Raw genomic sequence first — 24,666 nt, 5'->3', positions numbered from 1 at the left:
CTTTTATCTCATTCTACACCTAATAGAACTCTTGAAATATATATACCCTAATTATCTCTTCTGCTAAACTTTGCTCTCAAAACCTGTTTGTCACCTCTTTTTTCTATCAAATATTCTCAACAATATTTTTATCATCTTTTATTTATTATATATATATATATATATATATATATATATATATATATATATATATATATATATATATATATATATATATATAAGTTTATGATTTATAATCTAATGTGCGCAGAGAATCCCTAAATTTTTACTTCTCTATTTATCACATTCGATTCTGTTTTCAAGGTAAAAATTCTCGTTTTTTGTTCAATAATAGGTGAATTTGATTTTATTTTCTCTCATTGATTTATTACAACTACTCTAGAAATTCATTTTTTTTTAATTATTGGTATTGAATTGGGTTGATCATGATTACTGTGAGATAATAACATTGAATTTAGATTATATAAGAGAGAATTTCGTCTGGTTTTGTTAGGATTGAAATCCGGTTTCGTCATATATATATATATATATATATATTAAAATTATTTTATTTTATTGTTATTTGATATTTCTCTTTTAAATTTTGGGTGTGTAGGAGAGTCAAATATTCAATCTATCAGTTAAAATTGTCTCTCTTCCATTGAAAATAACCATTATCTTAGAGGTTCCAGGTGAGTGGTAATTATAGTACATGACACCGTTTTGATCCCTTTTAAAATTTCTTAGTATTTAAATTGTTATTAAATGAAATTTTAAATCAATATTTTAATAATTATTTTACATGTTATTTTCTAGAGTTTTATTTTATTATTGAATTTTATTTCGATTTTAATTAAATTATTGGTTTTGTCAATTATCTCTGCATTAGAGCCATTAGGATTCCGGGAACAGGCCTTTAATGTCTTTTATATTGATTGATATCTAATTATGGAATTTACAGATATGTTACGCGGAATTGATTTGAGATTGATTTGATCTTGTTGACTCCATAAAATTGTTGAAATAAACTGTTGGAATTACACTGTCAGTTATTGTTCATTATCTGAAATCTTTGGGTTGATTTTGATTGATTTTTGGAAATTGATTTTTTGTTTTAAATTGGTACCTATACCTAGTATCTGTATGGACTATCATCGTATTAGGTTGCATTATTGAGTCATGCATCATTGCAATTTATGGTTTGCATTAGTATCATATGTATTGATATCTGTGAAGGAGGTGGGAGGTATCTAATATCTGGTAGCGCGCTTACCATCTGATATTTGGTGATGTGGGGTATCATCACTCTGATGTACTGTACCATAAAATTTTTATTGAGTGAATTTCTTTTACATATATGTTTTATGAAATTATTTTATTAATGATTTTGATAGCATGAGCATGTTTTTATTAAATAGAAAATTTATTATAAAATTAATCAAGCGTCTGCCTGTTCCTATTCCGTTGTATGTTATAATTATCATTCACTGAGCATTAAGTCAATTTACGTTTTCTCTATCTGTTATCTGTTTTAGATCAGTAGAATTCTGCAGCTGATTCAAGTATTCAGTCCATTTTCTGGAGAGGGATAATATTTGATTTGTTCTCATGATATGCCTGAATTCATGTTTCCTCGGGCTAATAATTAGTTTAGTTTATTGAACAGTATAAGTTTTTATTTGAAATCTATAGAGACTCCGTAGTTTACTTATGGGATATTTATGATATTTATTCAGTATTTTGTTTATTTGGATTTTATTTATTTTTGGGATTAGTAAGTGACAATATATTTATTCAAGATACTCTAATAAGGCTTATATGATTTAAGAATACTTAAATTATGGGCCGGTCACGGTTCAGAATTTTCGATCGTGGCAGCCTCACTCTCACATTTTGAAAAGAAAAAAAAAACACAACAATAACAATTATGATTAGCTTTTAAATGCTTTCAAATTAAAAATAAGTTAGCTAATGCAATTTTAAATTTAGTGAATTCAATTATTAACATTCACTCTTAAATATTGGTTTGGCTCGTGCTCTCCAACTCTTTGCTACAACTACATACTTCACAAAATTTTTTATTCAAATCATAACATTGGCATTTTGAGTGGGTCATAATTCAATCCTATGAAATAATATATTCAAGGGGCAGAACTAGCAAATTGAGTCAATGGGGTCAAAAATTTTTTTTTTTTGCCTAATTTAGAGGAAAGAAAATATTGTATACAATGATATACTATCCATTGGAAAAAAAATATAATAATGTAAGATCGAGTAAAAAAATTTTCATAAAATAATAAATTTTGCTATAATTTTAAATTTACAATAATCTTCAATAAGTTTTTTTTAATATATGTAATTAAATAATTATTCAATAATTGATCTTTCACTTGATTTTGAAATTGAATCTTTATAATTCTCATTGCAAAAAGTACTCTTTAACACTTGCAGTTGCATAAATAATATTAACGCCAATTTCACAAGCTAATAAACTAATGAATATACTAGATTTTTTATATATTACATGTCAATTATCAAAACAATAAGTATAATTATTATTAATTTAAATACTAATTATTATATAACAAGTACAATAATTGTCAAGATAATGAGTCTAAATTTATTAAATATAATAATATTTTAAATATTTTGATAGGATAAAATTATTTTAATGATTATATGATATATATATATATATATATATATATATATATATATATGAGCTTTTTTATTTTAAAAATTGAGTGGGGTAAATTGACCCTGCTCTGTAACGACCCAAGCTAGGGGTCGTTACCAGTGCTAGGGATTGGGTCAGTTTAAGGCTACCGAAACCTGTAGCAAATCTAAAGCCTATGAACATACCTTTAACATTTGTACTATCAACACTCAAACATATAACAAACCATTACACTTTAGTTTTTTTCATCCATGCATAAACAATTTTAATATAAAAGTAGTTCATAAATTAAATCGGTTCATAAATTGAACATTAACATATGTAAACACTAAAGCATAATAGTTTAATATATACACTCCCAAAAGAGTTAACATAATCATAAACATTATTGTCCATACTTAAAAAGTTACATAACTCCATTTTTTTATAATTACTAGTACAGTACTATCCATTTACATTTTACATGTCCATCTATCTATGCATCATACATAAAAAAGAGCGTTAAAGCTACTCTTGTTGCTCTCTCTCGAAAGCATTCTTCTAATTTTGTAGGCCTACACCTGGGGTTAGGGGAAAGGGATACGTTTACACAAGCTCAACGAGTAAATTAACCAACATTAATTATATCATTCATTTCACATAGGATGCACTTGTCACTAGTAACTCCTCAAATCCAATGTGCTTGGCTTATGCAAAGGCTCATAAGAATCGGACTCTAAAACTTTATACATATAATAAACATTTTATGTGAAATTAGGTTTTGGAACCTTGAAATCGAAAGAGAAATAAAATGGGCAGAACCAAGTTCGGCTGCTGGAGTCTTAAGCTTCGGCTATCGAACCTTGAAACATCGGATACCCATTTTGGGCAGTAGCCACTGTGGCTACTAAAGTTTGGGACTTCGGCTACCAAACCTAGAAAATTTCCATATTTTTCAAAAAATTGCATGCTTCGACTGTCGAATCTTTAGTTTTCGACAACTAAACCCGAGAATTTCTAGAATTCCCAAGTCAAAAACTTGCTGAATCCTTCTCCCATCAACATCTAAACTCACTCCAAAGTTTCAAAACTCAACCCAACCATATAAGCAAATTTTTAGGGCCTAAAGCAACTTGAAATCATACTTAATACCCACATACATAAATCAAAAACTCAAATCCTAGGTTTTTTTCAGACTCAACATAGCATATTTATGGATTTCTTCAAATCCATCAAGGGAAACTAGCCATTTTAAGGCCCATAACCTTAAACATAACTAATTTGACAATAAAACATGAAATTTCAACATAAATCCCAAAATCCTAACCCTAACACACATAAACTTCCTAAAACTCACCTTGAAAACGACTTTACATGAAATTGAAGTTATAGAAACCTAATTCCTTATTAACTTTCTTAGATCTACCTATTAGATCAAGAAGAAAAGAATCTTACCTATTTTCTTGGAGCATGGAGGTGAGAAAAACAAAGCCCTAAAGCTTGAATCTATTTTCCCAAACATAATGTCATACTGTTGGACACAACGGTGCCTACAGGGTATGCAATATAATTGGACATAAAAGCCATGAAAATAATCATATCGGACACTCGGTGCCTGTCAATAATTATTCAAAGAAATCATGAATAAGGGATAACCATATCGAACACTCGGTGCCTGCCAATGGTATCCAGGCATAGAAGCTATGGGTAGTACTACTAATCTAGTCCCTTATTGGCTTGCTAATCTATCCAACCCTTGCACTACTATCTAGGCATACTTGGGCTAATTTATTATCATTAGTAATTTAATATTCTCATTATTTCATCATTTCGTTATCATTCTTTCATCATTCCGTCATCATCTCATTCATCACGAGAACATAAGTCTCAGACACAATTTCACATGCCATTTATGCTTAACATGCCATTGGCATGAATCACAATTCACATTTTAAACAATTATGCTTATATTTCATAAATTCCAGATTTGGTACCTCAACTTTCTTAATAAATTAGGCTAAGGTACAACAGGAATTAGGCCATACCTTCTTCAAGAGAATTGTAGATCTATGTCTTATGTTTATTTTGGCTTTGGAATCATTCAATTTATATTTGTGTAGCTTGAGTTATAGCCATTTTTCCAAAACTATTCCAGTGACCAAATCTCAAAATTTCAGGTCACTTTCAGAATCCATGCAGATTTCTAGACTCACTTTATCAAGTAAATTTGGATAGGTTACAGTCATAATTTAACATCATGGTCTCTATATAAATTGTTCCCCTATGTCTCAAGATTACACAGGTTTAAGAATTACTTAATTTGGAGTTTTATAGAGTGAGTTAGCTCAATTTAGTGTATACTATTCATTTGGTTACTTTTCAGGATTTTAGTTTTGCATTGTCAGATTCCAGCCATAATTCAGGTATCTTCTAGTCATTTCAGGTCAAGGATTCTTATGAAAATTTTATTATATTGTCTTATCTTTAATTTGCTTTTGGTTTCACATCAATTGAAATTATGTAGCTCAAGTTATAAGCATTTAATCCCACTGGACTCAAGTTGTCCAGATTTCACACTTAATGCACAATACCAATTCATTTAATTTCTGCACCATATCATTAATGTTTCTCAATAAATACACATCAAATAATCATAGTACAAGCATAATAGCATTAAATAGGTTTCATATAATGAAAGTCCTTATTGTATAAAACCTTAACATAATTAGTAATAACTTTCAAAATTCATAAAATTTCTTAGCAATAACCTTGATTATAAGTCCTTATTAACCTCAATCAACCTTCAATTCACCAAAACCTTGACTCTCCTTTTTGTTCTCCCCCAAATTGAAATCCCTTCCTTCAATAGTATCTATAATTTCAATCAATATTCATAGAAATCTCCATAATCAAACTTGAATTTCATTAATTCACAACTAACTAAGCTTAAATCATAACTTACCTCAATTGTCAACAATTCTTCTTCACTAATCTTTCAAATTTCTTAGAATCCTTGCTTGATTTCTTCAAATCAAAGCTTGATACAAGGTTTTCTCTTAATTTTCTATAAAAATTATGAAGGAATTTATGTGTTTAGAGCTTGGAAATGAAGCTTTAATGAAGGGATAGAGAGAGAAATAGGGCAGCAAAGAGATGGAAGAAGAAGATGATGAAGATGAGGTGATGGTGATGATGAGGTGTTTAAATGAGGGATTACCTTAATTAATAGTTTCGTCTTACTTGTTACCTGAATATCTAAATAAATTATAATTATAATTTTAATTCTACTTATTACAATACAACCATTCTATCTAAATCCTCATTAATTTTCCGTATTCCTTTCCGTTAATTAAATCCTATTCTGATACATCAATATCACTTAATTTAATTAACATTTTGATCAAAAGTCAACTCTTTAAGTGAATTGATCAAAATGCCATTCATCAGGTTATAATCCATCTTTTTCAATAATACCGATTAAGTTTATAACCCGATGGTCACTTCTATTTTTATTCTGCTTATCTTAATTAATTTTTATCTCATTTTTAGCCCTCGAGCTGGCTTTGAATAATACTATTCACGGATCGAAAATAGTACTATTCAGAGCTCGAAATTCTTAGGACGTTATAGCCTCTAACCTTTGGGTTTTATACTTAGGTCTGAGCAATTTTGGCGATTGAAGTTGTTATCTTTGACAACTAAAGATGCTTGAACTGACTTTTTACAATTTAATCTCTTTTTTTCTTGTTTTCTCTCTCAACATCCCTGCTTCTTTAGATCCCTTTTTCCTTTTGAGACTTCGGAGAACGTTCTGTCTCTGGGCACAGATTTTGGTTAGTTTAGGTGAGGGTTATTACAAAAACCATATTAAATCAAAACCATTTTGAACCAAAACTCTTTTGAACTAGAACCTTTGCAAATCAGAACCATTTTGAATCGGATTTGATTTGAACTATGAGGTTAACCAGACCAATAGTTTCAACCCATGGCTAGGTTTAACTTGAGGGATTATTCTAAGGTTGTCCATATTTGCCACCAAAATCATTTAATAAAAAGAAAAAAAAAATTAAAAGATGTTGTCCTTTAATCACTTTGATTTCTTTTATATTATTATTATTATTATTATTATTATTATTATTATTATTATTATTATTATTATTATTATTTATTTTAAGTTCAATTTTTGTGATATAAAGGGGGCTGCCTTAATCACCTCTATCTTTAAATCATTTTTCTAAATGTAATCCTTAGTGATTCAAATGAGATTGCCCTTTAATCATTTCCTTATGTTAAAAACTATTTATTTAAAAAAAAAAATGAAATTTTAGTGATTCGAAGGGGTTGTCCTTTTAATCACTTCTATCTTTTAAATAATTTTTGTAATTGCGTGATTCAAAAGGTGCTATCCCTTAATCACTTATACTTTTTACAAATCACTTTGTAATTCCTGTGATTTAAAAGGCCCTTGGCTCTTTAATGAATTCCATTCTATTAAATATCAACTTTTTATATAACTTTAGTGGCTCAAAATAGGTTGGCCCCTTTAATCACTTCTAATTTTAAAAATCACTTTATGATTCTGGTGATTCGAAGGGAGCTATCTCTTTAATTACTTTTTTCTATTTAAAATCTATTTTTTGTTGGAATTTTTATGATTCGAAAGGGATTGTCCCTTTAATCACTTTCTTACCTTTTGAATTTGAAGTTTTTGGTGAACGATAATAAATGTGCTTGGATGTTGAATAAAATTTTTATTAAAAAAAAAAAAAAACACAACATGTAACACCCCCTACCCAATCAATAATAAGCTGAGTTGGGAATGCCACAAACTGTGTTGAAATGCATAATATTTTATTTAAAACATTTTTAAATAATAGAACAAACCATATTTAACATCATTTTAAATCCATCCATAATAAAGATAAAATCATTAAAAAGATAAAGTTTGCAATAATCATTATAAATTACATAAAAGATAAGAAGTTTGATACAAAATGATTTACTTGACTACATCAACTATTTCTAATGTACATGCCAACATTTTATAACTTTTTCCAAGGTTCAATTCAAAAGAAAATTATAAGATGTCTGATATGCTTCGTAGCTGTTGCAAACTACTATGGCCCCTCTACTGTTGGCTGCTCTCTGCTACCTGCACGTGGGGGAAATCTAGCGCGCTAAGCTTATGCTTAGTGGTGCTAAACTCATCCATAAAAAGATAATATGCAAGCATGAAAATAACATGCATTTGAACAACAAATTTCATAATATTAACAATCATGTATATTCATAAGTAAAATTCAAAAAGACTAAAAATAAAAAGATATCATATGACAAATATTAATTAAATTATACCAAATTAGTTATGTCTCAGCCCCTATAAACTCTTAGCAGGATCGCTTAGCTAGATAAGGAAAAACTATAACTGTATGGCACGAAGTGTCAAAACTGTAGGGCTCAAGAGCTAAGACCTGTAGGGCACTATGTGCCAATATCATGTATTCTGTGGCTGCAGTACTGCTAAGTCATATGGCATGCCACACCTTATACTAACCTACGACCTCTACCGAAGTTTACTAGGGCTAAGAATACATATTACATTCTTTTACAATTATCAAGTTCATGTATTTATTTCATATGCTCATATTTGTCATACATAGCTAAAATTTCGCTTAATTCATTTCAAACAAAGTTTATTTCATAATTTGATGAGAAAATACTCAAACAAACCTACATGAGAAGTGTGCAGCTTAAAAATCACTTTATATAGAAAACTGGCCACATGAATAGTAACATTCAAAATTCCACCAAAATTCATAGAGATAGAATTTTAATGCCAAATTTTGCAGAAATCAACTTTCATATGTCTATTTTGATTTCCAATTAGAATCATGGAAAAATATATTTTGCAACTCAAGATATAAGTAAAAGTATACAAGATGTCCAGAAGTTTGTTTCAGTGTGTACAGCAATAGAAAAGTATGAATTCCAATAGGAAAAAAGTGAAATTAATTCTGGCCATAACTACAAAGTTCTTTAAGCTTTCCAAAGCTGCAAGAATCACCTTATTTGGAGTTTTCTAGCTCAAGTTATGAGTTTTTAAAAATCGGGTCCCCTGTTGCTAGAATCTGCTAGACCAGTTTCAGAATTGAGTAATTAAATGTTTTGGCTTCAAACTCTATTCTATCATCAAAATTAAGGCTAACACTGAATACAAAGTTTTAGAACACTCTTAAAAGTTTCATTTGCCACAAGAATCACCTCATTTTGACTTCCCTAGCTTAAGTTATGAATTTTTGAAAGTGGTAGTACAGCAGCCTCACCCAACACAGATTTCATATTTCAATCCCTCAAACCCTAATTTCATCTAATTAGCAAATAACAAGAAATCACAAATATAAATATGGCAATAGAATCACTTAATTCCACTCCTCTTTAACTCTTCCACTTAAAACGCTAGAAGAAGATGCCTACCTTCAACTTCTTCAAAAGCTGGTTTTCTTCTTCTTCCTAAGGCTTGAATTGATGATGTTTAAGGTAGAAATCAACTAGGTTAATCTTCTTGGTCTTCTTCTTCTTCAATTTGGGAGAGTTTGGCTATGGAGGGATGAAAAAAAAAAAAATGGGAGAAGAGGGTTTCAATTGGGGTAGCAGAATGGTGAGGTAGATAAGGCAAAATTTTATTTTATCCAATGGTTAAAACAAGTTTTTGTCCAATGGTCCTAATCCCCCTTATATATTCTACCCCAAAACTTTTTTATTTACTTCAATTTAGGCCTTATTTCTTTTAATTTACCCCTCAACTTTTTAATGTCATTAACTTTCATGTTAAAGTTCCAATGTCAATATGATAACTATTGCAACATAAATAGATAAAAATTTAGGGTAGAATTGATAATGTTACACAATCCGTGTTGAATTTCAGTTGAGCCAATTCCTTGAAACTTAGGATCATTTAGCGAAGCCTAACTTTACTATTTGATTTCATTATGTGAATGGAGAAGAAGTTGTTTTGTAATAATTGTGCTAGTTATGATGTCAAATTTTTATGCAGATAATGTTTTGATAATTGGTAAAATAACAATTTATAAAGGAGACTTTATAGAATTTTTAGCAAATTTATGAATGGTAAAATGTATGCATATACATGAGATTCAATTTCATTTGTTAATAATAATAATAAAATTGAATTAACATGAATTTAAATTAATCGTGTTTTATTGTTGAGACCTTGAATTGTTCATTGGAGCTACATATAAGCGAGTTGAACTTTTTAGGTACTAATTTTAGGTATTAATTGACACTTCCTTTAGAATTAGGGTGCCAATTGAAAGAAATTAAAAAAATATAGGCCTATATTAACTCAATTTATTAATAAAAATCACATTTCTTATGTATTAGTTATATTTTATATTTTGTGAGTACTTAAAATGTATACATAGAAGTATATTTTATCATGATCATTAAATGGAGTAAAATTGCACGCTTCATATATAACATCCTCTATTATTTGGATATTGATGATGTGATCAAGAGCGTATTTAGATCTAGGTGACTGAGGTCATTGATGCTGTTCAATTTTTTTTTTTAATTCCTTATATATACTACATATTAAATTACCTGCAATATGTTGGAAGAAAACATATGACCTATTAAAATAAGTTTTTAACCCACCAAAACTTCTAAAATATTGTTATATTTAATAAATTTAGATATCTTGGACTCTTCACCCTAAACACTTACTATTTTAATATTTTAAAATAAATAATAAAATCTAAAAAAAAATAAAAATCTATCTACTAAACTCTAAAAGACACAACTCTCTCTTTTTCTCTCTAGCTTTTCTTTTTCTAAATTTCTTCTCTTCTCCTTCTCATATTCACATAATCACAATTTTTTCCCTCTCATTTTTTTTAATTAATTTTTCCTCTTATTCTCTACCAATTGGCTCTTTTTTTTTTTAATTTTATTTTCATTTTTGTGTCAGCAAAATTAATGGACAAACTCAATTTCATAAGGTTAGTTAAAGGAATTGGTGATCTCACTCAAAAGCTAGTCCAAACAAAGAAAAAAAATCTAATGTAACAATTAGTTTACTTGCTAATGAAATTGGCGTTGTATTATATGTTACAACTGCAAGTGTTGAAATGACATTTTTTACATTGAATATTGTAAAGATTCAATTGTGAAAACAAATGGAAGATGAATTATATATGATACATCTAATTACATATATTGAGAAAAATGTCTTTGATAACACTGATAACAAAGAAATCATACAAAATTTTCAAAAAATGAAAATTTGTTTAGAACACTTGTAAATTTAAGATTAAGCTATAATTTATTATTTTATGAAATTATTTCTACTTATTATTATATTTAAATTTTACATGTATTATTATATTTTTCACTTTTAATGAATAGTTATTTTTGTATACAATTTTTTTTCCTTTGAATTAAACAAAACAAATTTTTTTTTGACTCTATTAATTCAATTTCTTGACTCCACCCCTAAATAGAATTATTAATGGGTGCTTAGGCTATCCATAGCTGATCAAAATCTCTAAGAACTGAACAGCACTCCCTTTAAAAATTGAGCAGTGGATTCTAGTATGGGAGAGGAGACTCATAGAAATAATTATATGCATATTATTCATTGTGTGACACTTGCTCCATTTTCATAAAATTTGTGTTTTAAATAAATAGATATTTTTCATTGTAATAATGAAAAATATTTTCTTAAAGTTTATCCACTTTATTGTCCTCTAAATTCATTTTGTTACAGAATTTCAATAAAATAATAAAAATCAAAATGGGAATTTTAGTTTTTACCCATATTCTCCAAATTAAAGATAGCTTTCACTTTTCGTGTGGTGCAATCTCAAAAATTTATTTCAATTAAAATTGAGTTTTCAAGTTTACTTAGGAATGACTTCAGTCCATATTTTACTTTTCCACTTACCACTTTCAATTTCAAACAAATTTTTATTTTTGTACAATTCAAACTCCATAATTTATTTTCCCTCTAAAATCACTTCTTAGGCTTTCTTTTTTATATATATATATATATATATATTAAAATTATAAAAAATTTCTATTAAAATCTGCCAATTTGTAAAATTTGAAAGCTTTTGTTGACACCCCAACCTATGTTTTTATCATTTTCTTAGTACTCTTTTTTTGCCAAAATTATTAAGTATAAATTGGCAATTATTTTAAAATTTTTAGTTTTTAAATAAAAATAAAAATAGAGTTAAAATTCACTTTGGGTCGAATTTCTCACGATGGCCTATCTCTACAGACCAGATCGACACTAGGACCTTGAACCAATATAAAGACCCAAAGTCCGTAATGAGCTTCACTGTTCCTAGACTTCACATTCAAAACCTAACGCACATAACAAAAATAGAATAAAATATTATAGCTCATTTTGGGCCAACTCAACTCAAAAGCCATTATAAATGCACAATTAGGGAGCCCAACTTAACTCTGATATGCATAGATAAGCCACTTAATACAATTAATTGTTGTTAATTAAAATAATATATTTATACACCAGTGTTACAGTGGAATTCTGATAATTAAATAATTAAATAAATAATTAGATAAATACAATAAAAACTATTAATTAAGAAACACCATAACCAACGGAAAAAAATACAAGTTATACTCAAAAATAAAATTACTCCTCTTGTAACTTGAGGAAAAATATTAAACAAGAACAAGTATTCGGCTAAGAGAGTTTAGATATTGATTATAATTATAATTTATATAACTATCTATTTCTAATATAGTCTTGTTAATGAAAATGCACCAATTAAACAAATCACCCTATCCTCGTATGAGAGGATAAATTGGAGCTAAACATGCACACTTAATACATATTAAGAGCCGAACCTGTACACTAGCTCTCTAAAATCCAATATGATCTCTTAATTCTTTTTAGTGATCCATCTAGCTGCCATACCTACCCTATAATGGTGAGAGTCAGTTGATCCATATAGTTGATGTATCTCACCCATCTATATCCATATCTACGAGAGTCAGCAAATTTCTCATGTTGTACTTACCTCAGGTTTTCACATCCATAATACATATACATAAGCTCTAATTTATATCCAAGGCAACACAACACAGAAAATTATAGTGCAACAGATAGGGGATGCTCCTAACTAATATATATATATATATATATATATATATATATAATATCCAATTCATAAACTGATTGACTCGACTGCTATTAGTCCAGCTAGAAGGAAGAAGATGGCTAGTCCCAATCATCTATACAAACATGCTAACCTCTATCAATTAACTAACTAAAATTATTAATTAATTTAAACTATAGAAGTAAAAATAAATCCTAAAGTCTTGTCAAAATTTTGGTATAGTCTACTCTGTAATTAGGCCTAAACCCCTTGCAAGAAAAGTTAACAACAACAACACATAGAGCATAATGCCCACAACAATAATTATAATGCGCATCTAGGGCTTACAAGAAACCTAATCTAAGTCCAAATTTGCAATCTCCAACTCGAATTTCTAATTCCTCTATAGTCCAAATAATTATTTTCAATACTTCAAAAATTATGAAAATTTTCTTGAAGATCCTCTACATCATTCTTGTATTAATAATTAAACTCATTTTACTTAATTTTAAGAAGTCAAAAATATTTTACAAATTAATCAGCTAGCTTAAACCTAGGTAAAAACTATACAAGTTAAGTTTGGGTTTACCATTGTCAGTTATACTACTTGAAACATATTTGGAATGCCTGAAAATGCTGGAATCAATTGTAAATATGAACATCTTTTGAGACTACTCATCGAGTGTCTGGATCGGACCGAAAACTCAGTCCCGAACCTCAGTGAGCTATTGCCGATTTGGTCACACCTAAATGAATCCCATAAAATGTTAATAAATATTATTTAATTATTTTGATTTATGGGAATTGAAAAAGCTCAAAAATCTCATCGACCGATCTACACTGTCCAATGATCGCCTTTTCCAAATCCAATTGGAGTAGGGTTAGTCCCATCTCAAAGGTTTTGGTGTGCTAAGCTCATTAGTGGTCTCATATTGTTAGAAATCTTATCGAAAAGCCACAAAATACCCATTTCTCTCTTTCTAGATTTCGATAGCTATAGGGAGTTTCTGGAGCTGAGGGTAGTAGAAAAATGCTCATGGGATGATGACAAAATAATATGGGTAGGTGGGGTGGCCGAAATGGCCAAAATAACCATTTTCTCCTGATGGTAGTGTGTTTGCTGGTTTTACAACCTCACAAGTACACGGATCACTAACAAGTAATAAAGTAATGAGTAGAGTATCGTCACACGAGGAATTTAATTAGCAAGTACTAAACTACACAACAATTATGACTATCTAGGCTACCGAATATAATGGGAGAGTGAATCTAATTAAATTTAAGTGCTAAAAATTAAGAGAACAATGAGCTTAAAATTAAACAATTTGTAAAACAATTCCAGAATTAAGATTTCACACTTTAACCTTATTATGAATTTAATCTTGTTTATTCATTGGACTGAGGATCATTTCTTTGATGGAAATTAATCCTAAGGTATCCTAGATCCTCTCTCAAGGCACTTAAGGTGTATTTCAATTAGAGCTAAACCCTACTTTCATTAGTGATTAGTCCTAATAAAAACTTTTTAAGATCTTTGATTAATTATGGAATTCCACGAAGGATTTCAACCTATCTCTAGGTCAGATTTTCTAAGTTTAATACTCCAATTTTCTAATACTAACATTCACCTTTTAGTTCTTCAATTAGTATCTCATATCATGTCCAAGTGGGTACCAGCACATAGCATGCATTAAGAACACAAAACATTAAATCAAAGAATAAAACTCAAATCCAATGGTCGAAACTCAATCTTTATTCATAATAATGATTATAAGCGTTACTTTCCTAATTCCAGAATAAAGAAACTACTCATTCATGGTGAGTTTAACAAACATTGCAAAAGTAAAGTAAAAGAACATAAAAAGTAGCCTAAAGAAATAGAACAAAAGAATCGAGGAGAATTCTCTACAGCTTTGAACTCGTGGAACTTCGGCTGAGGACTCCCCCTTAATACTAATGCACTACTTTTCAAGATGGCCTAGAGAGAATGATAAATATGTATGTATATGAGGATGTGTGTGTGAAAAATAGGGATCCTTTTCTCTGTTTTCTGCTGCTTCTATTTATATTTAATGTACTAGAGTTAAGTTTTTAGAGTCCCAAAGTCATCAGAAGTCTATTCTGAGTGTAAAAACTGGAGCTGGAATCAAATCAGAAAACTAGTTGTTGGCTGATACACGGCTCGTGTGTCACTACACGACTCAGGATCGTGTAACTTACTGAAACTTAAAGGTTGCATCTCGTATCTGGGCAGAAGGTTATAGGGTCTTGGCTAATTATACGAGTCCAATTACACGGCTTGTGTTCTATTGTTCTTCTGGAAATTCTTCAAGCTTTGCTAGGCAGAATCTTACACGGGTCTCCACAGGTTACACGGGTCGTGTTACACGGCCTGTGTACTGTGTCTCCTCTTTGACTTCATTGGTTTTCTCCTAACAGTAAGTTGCACGGGTCTGTGGTATGTTTACACAAGCATTGTACAGTGTATCAGCAATAATGCTCTTCTTCTTGAGTTTTTCTAAGCTTCTTTCTTTACTCATATACTTTGGAGATCCCTCAAAACACCTGAAAATATGCAAAAAATATAGAATTTAGTGCAGAGAAATGGGATTTATAAAAATTAATGAATTTGATGATTATGCATGAAATTATCTATCTAAATGCTATGAAATGCTGTACAAATGTGCTTAAAAATATCTATATAATACAAGTATATCAAATACCCCCAAACTCAAACTTTTACTTGTCCTTAAGAAAATCAAATCCTTTTAGAACACATTTTTGGGGAAAACTCAGAAATATAACTATAAATTCAATATGCATACAATTGAACTCCTTTAATCCTTCATACAAACTACTCTCTTTCAAGGCATAAGGGTTTCAATAGCTGTTTGTTTAAAGCTTCACTCCCTTCATAGTGTTTCAACTAATTATTCCTCTATGTAAGGCTATTAGTAAGTCACAAATAATTTGTTTTATCAGGATAGACTTAAGAAACACTTACTCCCCCTAAATTTGCCTCTATTGAAGATTATTGGTGAGTTTAATTTAATTTAATCTCTATAGGCATATCTCAATTCCCTATCTCCACTAATGTAGCACATACTTTCAAAAGATCAAAAGGTCTTTAGAAAGGTTGTAATGGGGTTAAGGGATAATGATTTGGTTACCAATGAAGGGTTTTAAGGAATGTAAATATGAGGAAGCTTTCATGCACAAAGTTTAACGTATACTAAATTTATTCTGCTGATTTTGTGTGGGGAAGAAGGGGTTTTTTTATAGTGCTAAGCATACTTTCACGATACTTTTAGGATCTTCTTTTCTTTTTTTTTTTTTTTAGATATATCCCTTTTTGTCCTCTCCCCCAAACTCCTTGCTTTTACTGGGTTAGAAAGGCAAATTTTTCCTTGATTTCAATTGCATACTTGTACTCTTCTTGGTTTGCACACTTTCTCCCCATCTTTTTTTTTTGTACTTGAAATACCTATCCTTTTATGCATTAGGCTTTCCTCAAAAAGGGTAATGGTTAGTGTTTAGGCTAGGGGCTAGGTAGATAATTATGGGTAAATAAGGAAAATCATATAGGTAAAAATATAGACTCAAGTTGGATACAAGAGATATATTATAACTAGGGGTGGCTAAGGTTTAATGAGGCTATATTAAAGAATGCCTTAATCATCTCTTTGTTAAGCATATGCTAGGATCTCACCTCAATAGGTCTAGGAGACATGTTTTAGAGCTGGTGAGGCATTTTTTGAGGTTTGTTTGTATTTCAAAAATCTTCTCCTAATTTTGCAAGTTCAATGTGACAGATTAATAGCTATGAAGGGGTTTAACTAGTCTAGCTCCACTAAGGTGATTAAGTTTTTTGCAAACAACATATTAAAACCTTTTTGACTATCCAGATACATTCATTCTTTAATTCCATGGAGTCCAATCATTAGCTTATTAATATTTTTTATTATAATTCTGAGTTAAAAAAAACATTTGAAATTCTCAAAATTTGCAAAATTTTATAGATTTTTGATACACAGGTATAATATGGATATAGTTAAGCAATGTAATAAAATGTAAGGTGAATTGCAATGTATGGAATGCATCTATACCCCAAAACTGAAATCTGACATTGTTCTCAATGGCAACACAATATGCAAAATTAAGAGATAGCACAAAAATTTACGGAAAAAAAAGAGCATATCATGTATTAAGAGTTTAAAGTTGGGACAAAATAGCAAGGATTAGAGACCTATAAACATAGTTTAGGACTAAGGTATATAAGTTTTACATGAAAGAACCTATCCTAAAGTTATAATTCTAGAAAGTCTCTGATGGTGATGATGGTCCCTCTACATCGAACCTCTCAATTATTATATTGAGCTTGGTGTGCTTCTTGGAGGCTGTCTTCGAGAGCCTACATTCTGTTGTTGAGGATGGTCTCCATGCGCTAAAGGTATGCGAGGACGGGGTCTGTAAGTGGTGGTGTGTGTGGAGGTACTCTAGTAGGGGACTCATGGTGGAGTGGCTCTTGTGCTTTCGCCTGGGCCTGTGAGGGTTCACCCAGCTCTTCCCTTGCTTCTTCCCGCCTAGGGATGACGTTCCCTTCTGCATCGACGAGGAAGCATGTGTTTCCAACCTTTTTACATATCCCCATGGATATGCAGATGGTTTGATCGATCCTGGTGATGCCGGCGATAGAGCACAACCTGTGAAGTCCAGGGACGAATCCAAAGTGGAGTGCTATGGCTGTGATGAGGCCGCCAAGTATTATATGCCCTGTAGGTTGATGGAATATGTGGCATAGATGGTTGCACAAGAAGAAGCCAGTGCTGCAATGTTGACTAATGACCATGCACGATAAGAAGAAAAACTCATTGGCATTTATAATGCCTAAGTTGTCACCACGTCCTGTAATGGTGTGAGCGGCTAGCCTGTGCATATATCTCAGAGCGGGGCTAGTGATACCTAAAGATTTGGATTTGTTGGAGTTACAGACGTTGATTTTCGGTGCAATGGAGTGCCAGAAGTTAACACTATTGTAGATTATCTTATTTTACGAAATCTCCTGGTGCCCCGTGCTGTTAAAGCTGAATATTGTATTGAATTCATTCATTTTCATTACCTGATCGACACCAAGCAGTCTAAACTCGATCCTGCCCCTGTCCTCTCTGTCTGTAGGCCATAAGGTGGCCTTAAAGCTCCCCGAGGAACTCTAGTGTGGTGTCTCTATAGGCTGAGAACTAGAGTTGGGCGAATTGAGTCCATCCAATGCTTTCAAGCAGCCCATCTATCTCTTCTTGCAGTCTAAGTTATTCCAGCAACCCGAAGTCCATATATTTTGTTGAGATAATTCTCCTATTTTGAAGCCATGCACAAAAATCTCTGTGGGTGGAATCATGGAATGGCCAGACAATGGAGAGTTTCTGTTGTGCTGGCTATGGTGGTTGTGGTTGAGGTTGGGGTGCAGCTTGCTGCTGTGGTTGAGGTGGGTCTTACTGTGGTTGCCTTGTTCTTTGGCATTGTGGTGATGGCTGTAATGGTGAAGACGAAGAATCTCTTCATTGCCTTTAGGAAGATTCGATTCTTCTTACTGGACGTTTAGCAGGTGCCATTGGTGTTTGGGGAGGGAGAAAAAGCTAGGGTTTGTGAATGGGGTGGAGACTTGAGAGGTAAATGAAGAGGAAGAGTTATGGAGACGAAGAGTTCTTAAGTGGATGGAAGTTTAATAGTGGGAGGAGAATTTAAAGGGGCATTTTGTCCCTTCGTTTTGCTCGATTTCGCACCTTATGACTTAATACACGGGTCGTGTATCACTACACTAGTTGCGTTCCAAGTACTCGTGTAACTCTTTGTCTGAAAGTTGCTTTGCTAGATAGGTTACACAGCCTGTGTAAATTTATTTGGAGACCCGTGTAATTCTCTGTCTCCCTTAAACTTAGAATTTTTCTCTCCCTATATGATGCACGGGGCGTGTAACATTACACGGGGTCAACCCATGTAAGTTTATAGAGCTTATGCAAGTGTGTTTTTGGGATTCCAAGTTTCTACACGGGGCCGTGTAAAACTATATACATGGCCTGTGTAACTATTTGGCTCTCCTTTTTTTTATTTATTATTCATGCTAAAATGTCCCTATCTATGTGAGTGAAAAGAATGCAAAGATTAGCAACAGAGTTACTTCCCCGGTTTTGTGAAAACTTTTCTTGCATGATTTTGACTTGACATTTCCACTCCTCCCTTGCCTTCAGTTCCTTGCTTTTGCATAATTGTGATTTTTGGGTACCTTCAAAAAATTAGAGAATAGAAAGTAAAATAATGAAAATTAAAAGAAAGGTTACAAAAGTATTTGGGTTGCCTCCCAAATGGCGCTTGTTTATAGTCATTAGTTGGACTGTTCTTCAGCTTTATGGTTTAGCTGGAGGGGTGCTGTAGGATTGGGTGAATCCCTTCTCAATTATATCCCTCGAGAAGTATGGCTTCAATCTCTGCCCATTAACCTTGAAGGTGCCTGAGGTTTCGCTCCATATTTCTATTACTCCATGCGGGAAGACTTGAGTTACCTTGAAGGGTCTGGACCATCTTGACCTCAATTTTCCTGAGAAGAGTTTTAACCTTGAATTGAATAGTAGGACAAGGTCTCCTTCCTTGATTTCTTTCCTTGTTATGCGTCTATTGTGCCATATTTTGGTCTTGTCCTTGAAGATCTTAGCATTCTCATAGGCATCCTGCCTGATTTCTTCCGACTCATTGAGCTGCTGAAGCCTTTTTTTCTTTAGTAGCTTTTAGGTAAGAATTTAGGGTCTGAATTGCCCAATAAGCTTTATGTTCAAGTTCAACAAGGAGGTGGCATTATTTTCCATAAACCAAGCGAAAGAGTGTTGTTCCAATGGGAGTTTTATATGCAGTGCGGTATGCCCACAGTGCATCATTTAATTTTATAGACTAGTCATTCCTTGAGCAATTGACTATTTTCTCAAGGATATGTTTCAGTTCTCTATTTGAAACTTCTACTTGATCACTAGTTTGAGGATGGTAAGATGTTGCCACTTTGTGAGTCACTCAATATTTCTTCAATAGTGTTTCAAATTGTTGATTACAAAAGTGACTTCCTCCATCACTGATTATTGCCCGTGGTGTGCCAAATCTTGTGAAGATGTTTTTCTTAAGGAATTTTGTGACTACTCTGGCATCATTTGTTGGTGTAGCTATTGCTTCTACCCATTTTAACACATAATCAACACCAACCAGAATGTACTTGTTTCTGCATGAAGATGGGAATGGACCTATGAAGTTTATTCCCCACACATCAAATAGTTCTATTTCAAGTATACAGTGTAGTGGCATTTCATTCCTTCTTGAGATGTTCCCTATTCTTTGGCATTGATCACATGTCAACACAAAGGATCTCACATTCTTAAATAGATTTGGCCAATAAAACCCTGCTTATAAAATTTTAGCTGCTATTTTTGAGGTGCTAAAATATCCTCCATATGGTGATGAATGGCAGTGCTGCAAAATGCTCTCTATTTCCTCCTCTGGTATGCATCTTCTTATCAGCCCATCATTTCATCTCTTGTACAACAGAGGTTCTTCCCATATGTAGAATCATATATTATGCAGGAATTTCTTCCTTAGCTAGTAAGACATGTTAGGTGGCAATACTCTGCATATAAGATAATTCACAAGGTCAGCATACCATAGGGCTTGGGAGAATGCTAATAGTTGTTCATTAGGGAATGAGTCATCGATTGGCAAATTCTCAATGTCTCCTTTGTCTTCCTATTCAGTCTTGAGAGGTGGTCAGCTACCACATTCTCGGATCCCTTTTTATTCTTGACTTCAAGATCAAATTCTTGTAGGAGTAAGATCCATTAAATCAACCTTGGCTTTGCTTCCTTCTTATTTAAGAGGTACCGGATGACAGCATGGTCTGTGTATACAATGACTTTTGATCCGAGTAGGTAGGATCTTAATTTGTCAATTCCAAACACCACTGCTATGAATTCTTTTTCTGTGGTAGCATAATTGATCTGTGCATCGTCAAGTGTTTTGCTAGCATAGTAAATGGCATGGAGCTTCTCATCCTTCCTTTGTCTGAGTACTGCTCCAATTACATAGTTGCTTGCATCGCACATTACCTCAAATGGCAGTTCCCAATCAGGTGGTTGCATAATTGATGCTGAAATTAAAACTTCTTTGGTCCTGTTAAAAGAAACAAGGCAATTTTCATCAAAATCAAAGGAAACATCTTGACTTAACAAATTAGTTAGTGGCTTAGCTATTTTGAAAAAGTCTTTAATAAATCTTCTGTAGAAGCCTACATGTCCTAAAAAGCTTCGCACTCCTTTAACCGATGTTGGTGGTGGCATTTTTTTCAATAATTTCAATTTTTGCCCTGTCAACTTCAATCCCCCTTTTTGATTCCAGGTGCCCTAAAACTATACCTTCCCTTACCATGAAGTGACATTTTTTTCAATTTAGAATGAGGTTTGATTCTTCATATCTTTGCAACACCTTAGATAAATTAGCTAGGCATTCATCAAAAGTAGTTTCATAGATAAAAAAATCATGCATAAAAACTTTCATAATATTTTCAATATAATCAGAAAAAATGGCCATCATGCATCTTTGAAAAGTAGCAGGGGCATTACAAAGACTAATAGGCATTCTTCTATATGCAAAGGTTCCATAAGGGCATGTGAATGTGGTCTTTTTCTGGTCTTCTAGGTGAATAGGAATTTAAAAAAATCCTGAATACCTATTTAGATAACAAAAGTAGGAATGTTTCACTAGCCTTTCTAACATTTGATCTATGAAAGGGAGAAAAAAATGGCCTTTTCTAGTGGCACTATTTAATTTCCTATAATCAATGCACATGCGCCAACCAGTGACTACCCTAGTAAGGATTAATTCATTCTTTTCACTTTGAATGACAGTTGTCCCTCCCTTCTTAGGCACTACATGCACTGGACTAACCCATTTACTATCAGAAATTGGGTATATAATACTTGCATCTAATAGTTTCAGAATTTCCTTCTTAACTCTCTCTTTCATGTTTGGGTTAAGTCTCCTTTGATGTTCAATAGTGGGTTTACTATTTTCCTCCATAGGTATCCTATGCATACAAATTGAAGGACTAATCCTTTTTAGGTCTTCTATTTTATATCCTATAGCCTTGCTATGGGTCCTAAGTTCCCTTAATAATTTTTCCTCTTCTACATTAGATAGGCTAGCATTGATAATAATAGGATATTTAGAATTTGAGTCCAAGAATGTGTACCTTAGTGTGGAGGGGAGAAGTTTTAGTTTTACCTATTTGGTGTCTTCTTGTGACTTGCTTTTAGGCTATTCCTCATTTAGTTCTTCCACCTAGAAAGCTTGAGCTAAGGGTAGGGGTGGGCTAGCTTCTAAAGATTTTGCACAAGCTGCAATTTCTATGTTTTCACTATCTGCTGTGTGGCCGTGGACTATACATGCTTCAAGAGGATCTTCAGGATGTCTTTTGTGAAATTCCTCTTCATCTAGCTTGTCAATTATGTCGACTCTTAAGCATTCATTAGGTTCAAGTATATGCTTTATTGTTCTGAACAGGTTGAATTTCACGTCTTCATCTCCTACCTTGAAAGTTAACCGCCCATTATTAACATCTATGATAGCTCCTGCAGTTGTCAAGAAAGATCTTCTCAGGATAATAGGAATTTGGACATCCTCTTTCATCTCTAGGATAACAAAATCAACAGGAATGAAGAGTTTTCCTACCTTGATGGGGATGTTTTTTAGGTGTCAATCGGGTATTTGACAGACCGATCAGCCAATTGCAGTGAAATTATTATGGGTTTGAGCTCTCCTACATCCAGCTTTTGACATATTGATAGAGGCATTAGACTCACACTTGCACCCACATCATAGAGTGCCTTGTCTATATTCATGTTGCCAATAAGGCAAGGTATGGAGAAGCTTCCTGGATCCTTGAGTTTTGGTGGCAGCTTGTTTTGCATTATGGAATTGGATTCCTCTGTAAGAGTAACAGTCTTGTAGTCTTCCAATCTTCTCTTCTTTGAAAGAATTTCTTTAAGGAACTTTGTGTAGGATGGCATCTGAGAAAGTGCTTCTGTGAAAGGAATGTTAATGTAGAGTTTCTGTAAAACTTCTAAAGACTTTCCAAACTGCTTATCCAATTTAGTCTTTTGCAATCTCCGGGGAAAAGATAGAGGAGGTTGCTATGGCTCTAGTAACTTCTTTTTCTTCTTTGTTTCCTCTTCCTGTTCCTTTTTAGCTTTTTCCTCCTTCTCCTCTGTTTGGTTATCAAATTCATCAGTGGTTTTCTCAATTGATTTTTCCTCTGATTTTTGTTCTTCTAACGTTCTGCTGTTCCTCAAGGTGACTGCCTTACAGTGCTCTTTGGGGTTCATCTCTGGTAGACTTGGTAGTTTACCAGTAACCTTGCTTGAAGAACTTGCCTGCTGAATAATTTGGTTTTCAAGCATCTTATTGTGGGTGGCTAGTTGGTCCATTCTGGAAGCTAACTACTTTATCATTTCATTTTACTATTATTGGGCGGCTAAGAAGCCTTCCATCATGGATTCCATAGTCAACTTTGGTTCAGGCTGTTGAGGTGGAGGGAGTGGTGGCTGTTGCTGCATCTAGTTTTGTCCTCTATTCTGAAAACCTAGGGGTGTTGGTGGTCTGTACTCTTGTTACTTATTCATAGGTTGATTCTGCGAGTTAGACCATGAGAAGTTAGGGTGGTTCTCCATCCAGGGTTGTAGGTGTTTGAATATGGATTGTTGAGCTACCTCTGGTTGAAGTTTCCTCCACTATTCACATAGTTTAGCTGTTCTATAGAAGGTTCATTGAAGTTATTGCATTCTGAAGTCATACACCCTCATCCACAGCTGTGGCAGTGTTGGTTGCTCATCCCCATAGCATTGGCTTGCATTCTGTAAAGCCTTTTGGTGAGCTGGTCAACTAAGCATTTATCATGCATAGGGCATCCAATTCCATGATCCCTATTGTTCTCTTATATCTCCCCTTTCATTTGACCACTCATAGTTGTGATAAACGACCCTCTCCAGAAGTTCAAGGGCTTCTCCTACTGTTTTCTCCATCAGGTCTCTTTCTGCAACTAAATCTACTATGCTCCTTGTAGAGGGCAATAACCCATTATAGAAATTCTGAACTAGGAGCCAATCTTCTATGCCATGGTGTGGACATTCCCTTTATAAGTCTTTATATCTCTCCCATGCGTTATAGAGTGATTCACCTTCCTTTTGCCTAAAGATGTTGAGTTCAACCCTCAATTTTGCAGTCTTCATAGGTGGGAAATACCTTGCTAGAAAAGCTTGCGAGAGGTCTTCCCAAGTGGTGAATGTTCCAACTGGTTGAGAGAGTAACCACTTTCTTACATTATCTCAAAGGAAGAATAGGAATGCTCTGAGTCTTATAGCTTGATCAAAGACTCCATTCATCTTGAATGTATCACATAGGGCAAGAAAGCACTGGAGGAGGTAGTGTGGATCTTCTATAGGTGAACCTCCAAACTGGGTCTGTTGAATCATCTGAAGCCATGCCGGTTTTAGTTCAAAATTATTGGCCTCCACTGTGGGTCTTGTAACAGTGGGCTAGAATCCTTAGATAGATGGAGCTTCGTAGTCCCTCAAGGGTCTTAGCCTGTTGTTGTTGTTGGCCATGACTGGAGTTTCTAAAATTTCTTGATCTTGTTCTTGGCATCTCCTTTCTCTCTTGATGGTTCTTTAGGGTCTTATCTATCTCGGGATTGAAGTCCAAAACTTCTTCCTCCAGTTTTATTCTGGTCATGTACCAAACCAAATACCTGAAAGAAAATAAAAGAATAAAAACAAATTAAGTAAATTTAAATAGTAAATG

The 24,666-nt window shown here is 32.7% G+C and overlaps 1 protein-coding gene and 1 non-coding gene across 2 annotated transcripts; one reads left to right on the top strand and one right to left on the bottom strand.

The window, feature by feature from the left end:
* Positions 1–22,149: 22,149 nt before the first annotated feature.
* Positions 22,150–23,294, bottom strand: LOC131175290 (uncharacterized). The gene is made up of 3 exons (XM_058139008.1): positions 23,017–23,294; positions 22,671–22,974; positions 22,150–22,539 (listed from the first exon to the last, which is right to left on the bottom strand). Exons 1-3 carry the CDS (start codon positions 23,292–23,294, stop codon positions 22,150–22,152), a joined length of 972 nt encoding a protein of 323 aa, XP_057994991.1.
* Positions 23,295–23,976: 682 nt separating this feature from the next.
* LOC131175708 (small nucleolar RNA R71) lies at positions 23,977–24,083 on the top strand. Its single transcript, XR_009145897.1, has one exon. It is a non-coding gene; the product is annotated as a small nucleolar RNA R71 (small nucleolar RNA).
* The last annotated feature ends 583 nt before the right edge of the window (positions 24,084–24,666 follow it).

This window comes from Hevea brasiliensis, chromosome 17 (genome assembly GCF_030052815.1).
Source record: "Hevea brasiliensis isolate MT/VB/25A 57/8 chromosome 17, ASM3005281v1, whole genome shotgun sequence".
Lineage (NCBI taxonomy): Eukaryota > Viridiplantae > Streptophyta > Magnoliopsida > Malpighiales > Euphorbiaceae > Hevea > Hevea brasiliensis.
The sequence above is the reverse complement of the archived record's forward strand: the minus strand, read 5'-3'. Positions and strand labels throughout refer to the sequence as shown.